A 10,083-nucleotide genomic window follows, 5' to 3' on the forward strand; every position below is an offset into this window, starting at 1 on the left:
TGAAAATGGAGGCAAAAACTGCTTTTTTCTGCAACGTGGGGAGTCCTGGGTTATTGAGCCTCCAGCAGAAAGGGCAGCGTTTGCCTGTCGAACAGATCAGTTGCGCACAGGGTTGTAAAATGGTTCCAGGAAACAGTCTTCTAAGCAGATGGATGTGTGTGGACAGTCCTCAGGTCCCCTTCGCCCCGGGGCAGCCCTTCGCTCTCCGCCGGCCGCGATGAGCCGCGACACTGAGTCACTCGCGTCCTCAGTGTGAACCTCCGCTCCTCAGAATCAACGTGCGCAGGGGGTAGGGGAGGCCACCAAACACTGCATCTAACGGAGCGACCATGTTGCGCTAACATCGGAACATTTCACACCCTTCCGCCCGCACCGTTCCTTCTGTTATAACAGTTTCCATTCGAGGCCCGTGGCGGATACGGTGCGCCGGAGCATCAGCAACTCTGTACCCCGAGGAGAGCAATGTTGCTACTAAGTGGCACCAGGCAGCAGGGGCGCCGCTGACACCCCGCAGGGCTCGGCCTCCGGGTCAGTCACAGGCCTGAGCCGGGAAAGGCTGGCCTGGCTGCGGGTTTCCAAGGCTGAGGAGCGGGGAACAGAACGCCGTGCGGCGCGGTGAACCTGCGTCCCGCCCGCCAGGCGGCCCCACCCCGAGCGCCGCCCCGCCCCCTGAGCGCCGCCCCGCCCCCTGAGCACCGCCCCGCCCCCCTGAACGCCGCCCCGCCCCCTGAGCACCGCCCCACCCCCCTGAGCACCGCCCCGCCTCCTGAGCGCCGCGCCGCCCCGCCCGCCAGCATCCAAGATGGCGGCAGAGGCGTCTGCCCGGCTGTCAGGCCGGCGGTGACCAAGGGAAGCCGCAGAGCAGGTACGGGCCACGGATGGAGGGATGAGAGGCCCGCACAAACGTGAGGGCGATCGGGAGGATGAGAAGTTTGGAGCAAAGGCTGTGGAGCGGGTCCCGGGCGGAGTGTGGACCGGGCCGGGTGGGCGCCCCAGGAAGGTAGGGCGCCTGCAGGAGTTCGGGGTGGGAGGGTGCCCCAAAGGCGCTGGGCTGTAACGCGCTGGAAAGCACAGGCGGCAAACACCCCCTCCAGGGAAGCCAGTCCCAGTGCCCCCGGCGCTGCCCTGCGCGTCCGCTCCCGCCCGCCGGAACCGGAGCCGGAGCCGGAGCCGGGAAAGGCGACAGGGACGCCTCTCCCCTCCCCCCGCGCCTGGGGCGTGTGCTTGCCGCTCCCAGGTGGTCACGCTCCCTGCACCCGCGGACCTAGTTCCCAGGCCCGTGAAGAGTGGAAAGTAGCCCGTTTTCTGCTCCGCCCTGTTCTCCTGAGACCACTGCACAGTCCAGTCCTGTCCTGGCTGCTTCACCCCCTGGGGACACAGTCTCCAGTAGCGGCCCTGTCCCCACTCCCCGAACAGGTTGGTCCTGTTGGGGTGGGGGATGGGCGAGGATGGAGTTGACACTCCGGGGTCGCCAGTGGGAGAAGCCAGCATCTTCCCTCACTTCCCCTGCTGGAAGCCCGCTTCCGGCCCTTGCGCGCCTCTCCGTGGGCGATCGGCTCACCCTTGCCCACTGTGTTCCAGCTGGTCCCAGGAGCTCCGTTGGCCTGCTGTCCTCGGCGACATTTCCAGTTTTAGATAATGCATCACATCTCTGCGCCCCCGGGGCCCCCAGGGCCCCCATGATCTGGAAGCAGACAGCTTGAACCTAGGTGAGTCTCTCCCTCTAAACTGGAAGGGAGTTCTCCAGGGACTCCTCTGAAATGGACTTGAGGGTGAGGCCTGAGAGGACGTGCAGGAGTGGGTCGGGAGGGTGGAGGAGAGTGCGACCCGGGCTGGGAAAGGTGGTGGGGCTGCTGGTGGCCACAGCCTGTCTCTTCCCCTCGATGACTGCACACCTGTGTGCTCCCTTCGGTGACCGGCTCCTCTGCCTGTTTCTCCTCTTCACCCCACCGCCATCCCTACCCCATGCTCTCTGCTGGCCGTGCTCCCCCTGCCTGCCCAGAGCTCTCCTCTCTCCTCCCAGACCTCAGCCCAGGATGTTGCGGCGGCTGCTGGAGCGGCCCTGCACGCTGGCCCTGCTCGTGGGCTCCCAGCTGGCCGTCATGATGTACCTGTCACTGGGGGGCTTCCGGAGCCTCAGCGCCCTATTTGGCCGAGAGCAGGGGCCCACATTTGACTATGCTCATCCCCACGATGTCTACAGTAACCTCAGCCACCTGTCAGGGGCCCCCGCTGTTGCCCCCGGCGGCCCTCTGGCTCAAGGTCTGCCGTACTGTCCAGAGCGGTCTCCTTTCTTAGGTGAGTGCAGAAGGAAGGGGAAGGGAGGGAAGGAGAAGGGAGGGAAGGGAAGGGGGGTCAGAGTGGGGCTTAGAATAGGAGGCTGATGTAATTGGAGTGTGCTGAGGTTGAGGTGGAGTGGACTTGAATTTGGAGTTTGGATTGGGCCCTGGGGTTGAGTCAAAGCTTTCTATTGCCTGCCCGTTCACAGGCTCCTTCCTGCCTCAGGTTAAATTGCTTCCTTTGTGGATGAGTCCTGATTTAGGTCGTGAGTTGGAAGTCCATCTGTTCCCTCCATCCCCTAACTGTAGCTTCCAACCCTATCAAGGAGTTATGAAACCTACAATAAGGTAGGCTAGGGAAGGAGCCTGCCCCTTCCAGGCTTTGCGAAGCTGTCCCAGTGATGGGAGCTCAAGGCTGGTGAGATTTCTGAGTGAGTCCTTGGGGGTTGCTGAGCCACCGACCAGGAGGGCCAGGGTCAGAGGTGCTCCTCTGACCCGTGACTTGTCATTTCCCCCAACAGTGGGTCCTGTGTCCGTGTCCTTTAGCCCAGTGCCATCGCTGGCAGAGATTGTGGAGAGGAACCCCCGGGTGGAAGCGGGGGGCCGGTACCGCCCTGCAGGGTGTGAGCCCCGCTCCCGGACCGCCGTCATCGTGCCACACCGGGGCCGGGAGCACCACCTGCGCCTGCTGCTCTACCACCTGCACCCCTTCCTGCAGCGCCAGCAGCTTGCTTACGGCATCTACGTCATCCACCAGGTACACTCCCACTCAGACCTTTCTGTAGGAAGCCTCACGCCAGTGCCACTCCACTCTCCTGTGTGGTCCCTGGAATAACCAAGAGGGTTCGGCTGCTGAAGGTGGGGAAATCCTGGCTCTGCTGTGCCTGTGGTCAGTCCCATACTTCCTGTTCGATGCAGGGTATTCCTGGTCCTACACACTTCCAGGACTTTTCCTTTGTTCAATTTGGAGTTGTGCCCATTTGGAATTGGACAACTTTGGGCTAATATTGTAGTTGTGCCATTTGTTCCATATGTGACCGTAAGCAAGTACTTAATCTCCTACAATGAGGCAACGAGGGGTGACTGATAGACACCTATTCACATGGTTGCTAGTTGTCAGGATTTAATGCTAAACAGCAGCATGTAAGTATCAGGCACACACTGTTGCTCAAAATATTTTTGGAGTGAAACTTTTAGATCGTCTTTCTCTTCATTCTCTTTGCCCCCCATCCCACTTTGATTTCCCTCTTTTTACTTTTTTTAAAAAGTGTATTTTTATTGATTTCAGAGAGGAAGGGAGAGGGAAAGAGAAACATCAGTGATGAGAATCATGAATCAGCTGCCTCCTGCACACCCCCCTACTGGGGATTGAGCCCACAACCCAGGCATGTGCCCTTGACTGGAATAAAACCCGGGACCCTTCAGTCTGCAGGCTGACGCTCTATCCACTGAGCCAAACCAGCCAGGGCCCTCTTTTTACTTTTATGTTTCAGCCCCTCTCTCCATGCCACCAACAGTCTGGGCTTCCTCCACTCTCTTTCAGGCTGGAAATGGAACTTTTAACAGGGCAAAGCTGCTGAATGTGGGGGTCCGGGAGGCCCTGCGTGATGAAGAGTGGGACTGCCTGTTCTTGCACGACGTGGACCTCCTGCCAGAGAATGACCACAACCTGTATGTGTGTGACCCCCGGGGGCCCCGGCATGTGGCTGTCGCCATGAACAAGTTTGGATACAGGTAGAAGGCATTAGAAGATGCTGGGAAGCAGGCGAGCTGAGGGGATTGTGGGTAGGGATGCACACCATAAGACTTGTGGAACCCAAGGATCTTTCTCTCCCCAGCCTCCCATACCCCCAATACTTTGGAGGGGTCTCAGCGCTCACTCCTGACCAGTACCTGAAGATGAACGGCTTCCCCAATGAATACTGGGGCTGGGGTGGTGAGGATGATGACATTGCTACCAGGTCAGACATCCTGATCCACCTCCCTCCCTTTCCCCGGCCTGAATCCCCATCCTGAGGCCACCCCTGGCCATAGCCCTTTAGTACTAACCTTCGCATGCAGGGCCTGCACTGTGCCATGCCTCTCCTGTCTCCTGTCTGCCCTCCCTTACCCCACCATTACCCTCAGTCTCCTAGATCTGTAGGCTACAGTATCCTGGGACCCCAGAGCAGAAAGGGGCCTACAGCCAGCTCGGTACTCCTGCCAGCGTTGCATCCAGACCACTTCCTATGTGGCCAGGGAGGAGGCACTCATAGGACCAAGAATCATTTTTTTTTCAAAGCCTCTGCCATTGGCATGAGGCCAACTCATGTTTCATATGTGGAACATTTGACCCTCAGGCTCAGCTGACCCAATTTCCTGTCTGTGGTTTGAATATTTGGGCTTGATATACTGGATCCACTGCCTCCTCTCCCTTGAGTCCTGAGTGGTGTCTCTGAATTCTTTTCGAGTGTAAAGCACCCAGCAGTTTCTCAGTGTGCTCTTCCCAGGCCACCTTCACTTCTTGCTTCTGTATGTTAGAGCTGGGGCTGGTTTCTGTTCAGGTCCTGGTTCCACCCTGCACTTTGGAGTGGGAGGGTGCGGGGCAAAGGAGGTGGAGCAGCTCAGCCCGTCTTCTAAGTAAGAACTGCTGAGCTTGATCTGCAACTCTGACTTGTCCTGCACTTTAGGCATAAGGGCTCCTCAATGTGTCCTTCCGAGAGGGCGAGAGCAGCTCCTTACCGGGCCAATTGCTGCAAGGCCCCAGGGTACCTGGTGCAAGGCCCTCAGGGTTTGGGACCTCAGCTTCTATGTTCTCTTCAGCCATTTCCTTCTTTGCATTTGACCCTCTCCCTGCCAGTACTTGGCACTAACTGAAACAGTGAACTCCTCTGCCTGACTGCGGTAGTGGCTCTCGGTAGGGAACCAGCAGTCCCTTCCTGGCTGGCCTCAGCTCTCCTTGTGCCCCCAGCCATTTTCCTCCAGTCGGATCCACCAAGATCCCTCACTTTTCCCACAGGGTGCGGCTGGCCGGTATGAAGATCTCTCGCCCCCCCACATCTGTGGGGCACTACAAGATGGTGAAGCACCGAGGAGACAAGGGCAACGAGGAAAACCCGCACAGGTAGGCAGGGAGGGCTGCTGGGCGTGGGGCCGGACCCTCCGGTTCTGTTCCATCAGAAACCCCTGCAGGCCCCTGATTCCTGGCTGTTCCTTCCTCGTCTTAGTCTATCCTCTAATCCTCAGATTTGACCTCCTGATCCGCACTCAGAATTCCTGGACACAAGATGGGATGAACTCACTGACGTACCGATTGCTGGCTCGAGAGTTGGGCCCTCTCTATACCAATGTCACAGCAGACATTGGAACTGACCCCCGGGGTCCCCGGATTCCCTCTGGCCCCCGTTACCCACCTGGCTCCTCCCAGGCATTCCGCCAAGAGATGCTGCAGCGCAGGCCGCCAGCCAGGCTGGGCCCTCTGCCTACTGCCAACCACACAGCCCCCCATGGCTCACACTGACTCTCCTTCCTGCCTACCTTCAGTCATGAAACTGACCCAGAGGGTTCTGTTCTTCCTCCCTCAGCTCCCACTGCTCTCAGAGGGGCTGGGGGCCACTTACTGCTGGACTGGAGTTGGGCTCCTCTAGACCTGAGGGCCCCTTTCTAGGGGCACCTGCCAGGATTATGACTGTGAATCCCTGATGTCATGATTGTATGTGGTGACTCCTGGGAGTGCTGCCCCTGCAGTGGGAGCAGGGCTGGACCCCAAGTCCCTTCCTCTTCCATGGAGAGAAGAGTGACCTAGCTTCTCCCGGGACCTCTGTGAATATTTATTCTATTTATGGTCCCCAGGATGTGTTAGGTGAAGTGAGCCCCTCCCTGGGCACTTTCTGCCAGGGCTAGAGCAGCCCCTCTTCTGGCTCTGGCTCAGGCGGCTGGATTTTGATATATTTTCTAATAAAGGACTCAGTCTCGCCTTTGCTCCTGCTTTCTGCACCTCAGGCACCCTTTGCCTGTCTCTGCATCTCCTTCCTCCCCTTGCCCATGACAGGACAGACAGACCGAGCCAGTCTCCCACAACTTTTATTTTCATGGTGAGCGTCCCAGCCAGCAGGGGCAGCAAGACAGGGTGTGGGGATCATCTGTCAAGTTCTAAGCCCAGGGCCTGGGCTGCTGCCTGGCGCCCACTCTCTATACAGTCATTGACAGCAACTCCCTCATAGGAGGCTCCAGCCAGGGTCAGGGGCAGCCTGTGAGCAGCCAGGAAGTGGGCAGCTGACTCTGCAGGGACAAGGAGCGTCAGCGGGCCGGAGTTCCTGGCTCTCCTCAGCCCAGCTGTTTCCCAACTTACCCAGTTTTCTCCAGTGGCCTAGTGTGTACTGGGGGATGCAGTCCTGGGGAGGAGATGAAAGGAGTTTATGACTGATGTCACAAGCCTTGGTGGACACTGACAAAAACGCCAGGCCCTGCCGTGGTGCCTGTGGGGAGCTGAGGGCATCTGTCCAGCTCACCTTGTGCAGGTGGACCAAGCAGTGACTCGGAGGCTCCTTCAGTCCTAACTGCGTGGCAGCTGCTTCCTGTGCCTGCCGCTGGAACAGCTCCCGAGAGGAGGCCCAGCCCCTGGCTTCCAGCCCCTGTACCCAGGAACCTCCGAGCATCACCTAGGGAGAGACGACGGCCCTGACCTACGCTGGGCACATGGGAGCCCCTCGGAAACCCCAGCTAAGCAAAGCTGCCTCCTCACAGTCACTCTGAGGCCAGGGGGGCTCCCATCCTGCTCGGGAAAAGCAACTGAGTCGTACACGATTCCCAGGACGCCTGGGTCTTCTGAGGATGGCACCAGATGTCCAAATCCCTGAGGGAAGGAGATGGTCAGGGGAAGGACTCCATGGGGCCCTTGCCTCCCCTTCCTGTGTCACACCTGGACCGGCAGCTGGGCTCCTCGGTACTGCAGGTTCACCACGGCCACAGACACAGCACGGATGGTGCCCAGGACGCGTGCCAGAGGTGCAGCCTCGGCGGGGAGCAGCTTGCTGAGCACTGGGGGAGCCGGCAGAGGCTGCTCAGGAGGCCTTCCCCCCACAATTCCATCCACCCTTCTTGGGATTAGACTTCCACGATGTGCAATTCAGCGCATGGCATGGCCCTACTGGCCCAGAAACCACAGTTTGCCTCACCCTGGGTGGGGAAGGGAGGTGGCTACCCATTACCTGAAGCTGGAAGAGCACTAATCACATGGTCGGCCTCCAGGCAGCTGCCCCCCAGAGACACCTGAGTAGGAGCACATTTGAAACACAGAGGTCATGGGAATTTTGCCTTAGCTTCCCGGGCACACACGTGGCAGGAGAGCCGGGTAGTTAGCAAAGAAATCACCCCCTTACTCCAGGAAGTGGGCCAGACAGCCAGTGTCCACTCTGAGCTGTTCAGTGGAGCTGGGCTCTCAGCCACTGATAGCACTGTTTCTACCCACAGACTTGGGTCAAAGGGTCTTGGAGGAAGGTCCACAAATGAGGCCCATATTTAAACAGCTTCTAGGGCAGGAAACGAGCAACTCCAGTCCGCCAGGCCTGGCCTGGTGAAAATATGTGGGCAAGCCCTGGCCAGGTAGCTCTTCTAGAGCATCACCCCCATATGTCAGGTTGTGGGCTCCATCCTGGGTGACAGCTCATACAAGAATCAACCAATGAATGCATAAATAAGGGGGCAACTAATCGATGTCTCTCTCTCCCCCTCCTCTAAAATCAATAAATGAAAGTAAATTTAAAAACCACAACAGAACATTTAGGCGAAGATGGAAACTAAGAGATAGGTTCATTACACTCCACGGGCCTCTCCTACCTTCCAGCGTCCTGCGTGGAGGCTGAGCCCACAGACCGGGTGGCCCCTGAGCACGGTGACGCCGCTCCTGGTCAGGTGGGCGTTAAGTGCCTGGGGCAGCATCTCCAGCCCTCCGCGGAGCGACCACTGACTCCAGCGTTCAGCCCGGGCCTGGCGGAGGAGGGCCGAGTCTGGCTGTGCGCTCTGCCCTGCCGAGGGGGGGAGATAGGGCAGCAGCAGGTTAGCCTCCTGGCCTCCAGCCGCCCAGCCCGCCCTGTGCCCGCCCGCGGGCGCGCCCTCACCGGCCCCCCGCAGCAGCCCCAGTAACACGGAGCCATGGGCTTGCTCAGCTTGAAAGAGGCTGGGGAAGCAGGACCGCACGCTGAGCTCCCGGCTGCTGCCTGCGAACACTCCGCGGCAGAGGCTGTCCGCGGCCAGAGCCGCCACCTGAGGGCGAGACGGGCGGGTTGTCACCGTCCTGCCCGTCGGGAAGGTGAGGGGACAGCTGGGCTTGGGCTCCGAAGCAGCCCACCCTCCGAGGGGGGAGAGGGTCGTGGAGGCACCCGCCCTCCAAAGCTGAGTTTTGGAAACCTCTGGGTATGAAAAGACAGACATCCCGGGACACAGAGGAGCGGGGGGGGGGGGGGGGGGGCTCCAGGCCTCTGGGCAGGGTCACCTCGGGTCCCAGGCGGCGCTCGACAAAGCTGTGCACAGTCTCGTCAGGGTCTCTGCCCGGGGGGGCGGTCAGGTCCCGCAGCCCGGCCCAGAGCAGAGGCTTGGAGAAGGGGGGCGACGGGCGGAGCAGCGCCCTGCGGGAGAAGCGCAGTGAGGGGCGCTCGGGGCCTCCCGGCTCCGGGCTCCCTTCCACCCGCGGGGCGCCGGGAGTCACCTGAGGCCGGCGGGCAGCGCGTGCAGGGCGCCGCCCACGTACAGGAACCGGTTGCGGGCAGCCGGGTGGTCTCCTCGGACCGGCAACACTTCGGAGTCCAAGCCCAGCTCAGACACCTGCTCCCCGCGCCCCCGGGAGGAGGAACGAAGAGCTGACCACCACCTACGCACCCTCCCCCCGCTACCCTCTCGAGGAACCCCCTCTCCGGGCACCCCACAGCCTCACCAGGAGCAGAGTCCGCGCTCCCCGCTCCCCCGCGGGCCGAATTCCTCGGGGCCCGAGTTCGAAGACAGCGCCGCCGGGCCCTCGCACGGAGCGGACCCAGCCTCCCAGGCGCTCGCCGCCCTCCACCAGCACCACCTGGAGCGGGGGCGGGACTGTGGCTCAAGGGGTGGGAAGGGGCTCAAGGGGCGGGCGGCGCGCACCCCGGGCTGTCCACGGGGCCAGGGATCGGGAGGCTCCCTCCGCGCGGGGCGCTCACCTTGGGAGCCCTGGGGACCCGGCTCAGGTGGTAACTGGCAGCCAAGCCGCTGATGCCTCCGCCCAGCACGACCACGGTCCGGGCCATCGGGAGCCTGGGGAGAAGGGCGGCACGGAGCGCTGACCGACTCCCTCTCGGCAGCGCCGGACCCGCGCTCCTCCGCCCCGGCCACTGCTTTGCGGGAAACTGAGGCAGAGCCCGCGGACGCGGTGGTGCGAGCGCGAGGCGCCCGTTTGGGGCACGGGACTCACCCACGGGACGGACGAGAGAAAGTGCGGGAGGAGCCGGTGCAGGTCCGCAGGCTTCCCGCCCGCGCTCCGCGGGGCGATACGGGCCGCACCCACGCTATCTGCGCGCGCGGCGCGGGTCGCCCCGGCGCGGCCCCCCAGCGCCCCCGCCCCCACGGCCTGGAGGTCGCGCCTGCGCAGCAGCCCGCTTCCCATTGGTGGCCCCGAAGGCCGGTGACGCTCGCCAATGAGAACCCCGGACGGCAGCGCCGGCGGAGGGACGGCGGCCGGTTTCCCGTGCGGAGCGGGAGGGAGCGCCAGGTCCGGTCCTGCGCCCCGGGCAGTGGCTGGCGCGCGGGGCCGCCCCGGTAAACAGCTCCTGACGGTGGCAGCGGCCGGGCCTGCGGGAGC

General features: G+C 61.7%; 2 protein-coding genes across 9 annotated transcripts; one reads left to right on the forward strand and one right to left on the reverse strand.

Annotated features, from left to right (window-relative positions):
- Window positions 1-785: 785 nt before the first annotated feature.
- On the forward strand, window positions 786-6,233 carry B4GALT3 (beta-1,4-galactosyltransferase 3). 6 transcript variants are annotated; one of them, XM_081112611.1, is made up of 8 exons: window positions 786-865; window positions 1,582-1,709; window positions 2,003-2,298; window positions 2,801-3,036; window positions 3,823-4,013; window positions 4,118-4,240; window positions 5,278-5,382; window positions 5,505-6,233. In XM_081112611.1, exons 3-8 carry the CDS (start codon window positions 2,037-2,039, stop codon window positions 5,776-5,778), a joined length of 1,191 nt encoding a protein of 396 aa, XP_080968737.1. In that variant the 5' UTR covers window positions 786-865; window positions 1,582-1,709; window positions 2,003-2,036; the 3' UTR covers window positions 5,779-6,233. The 6 variants fall into 6 exon arrangements, with proteins under 6 accessions (XP_080968737.1, XP_080968734.1, XP_080968736.1 ...); XM_081112608.1 differs by having other exon boundaries at window positions 796-865; window positions 2,024-2,298; XM_081112610.1 differs by having other exon boundaries at window positions 850-1,000; window positions 2,024-2,298.
- Window positions 6,234-6,323: 90 nt separating this feature from the next.
- PPOX (protoporphyrinogen oxidase) lies at window positions 6,324-9,855 on the reverse strand. Of its 3 annotated transcripts, XM_081112615.1 has the most exons (13): window positions 9,697-9,838; window positions 9,446-9,539; window positions 9,190-9,324; window positions 8,965-9,080; window positions 8,752-8,884; window positions 8,378-8,522; window positions 8,097-8,284; window positions 7,469-7,529; window positions 7,180-7,298; window positions 7,003-7,113; window positions 6,770-6,919; window positions 6,610-6,652; window positions 6,324-6,539 (listed from the first exon to the last, which is right to left on the reverse strand). In XM_081112615.1, the coding sequence occupies exons 2-13, from the start codon at window positions 9,530-9,532 to the stop codon at window positions 6,397-6,399; spliced, it is 1,431 nt and encodes a 476-aa protein (XP_080968741.1). In that variant the 5' UTR covers window positions 9,533-9,539; window positions 9,697-9,838; the 3' UTR covers window positions 6,324-6,396. The 3 variants fall into 3 exon arrangements, with proteins under 3 accessions (XP_080968741.1, XP_080968740.1, XP_080968739.1); XM_081112614.1 differs by lacking the exon at window positions 7,180-7,298 and having other exon boundaries at window positions 9,697-9,855; XM_081112613.1 differs by lacking the exon at window positions 9,190-9,324 and having other exon boundaries at window positions 9,697-9,841.
- Between the last annotated feature and the right edge of the window lie 228 nt (window positions 9,856-10,083).

This window comes from Myotis nattereri, assembly GCF_964212035.1.
Source record: "Myotis nattereri genome assembly, chromosome: 18".
Classification (NCBI taxonomy): domain Eukaryota; kingdom Metazoa; phylum Chordata; class Mammalia; order Chiroptera; family Vespertilionidae; genus Myotis; species Myotis nattereri.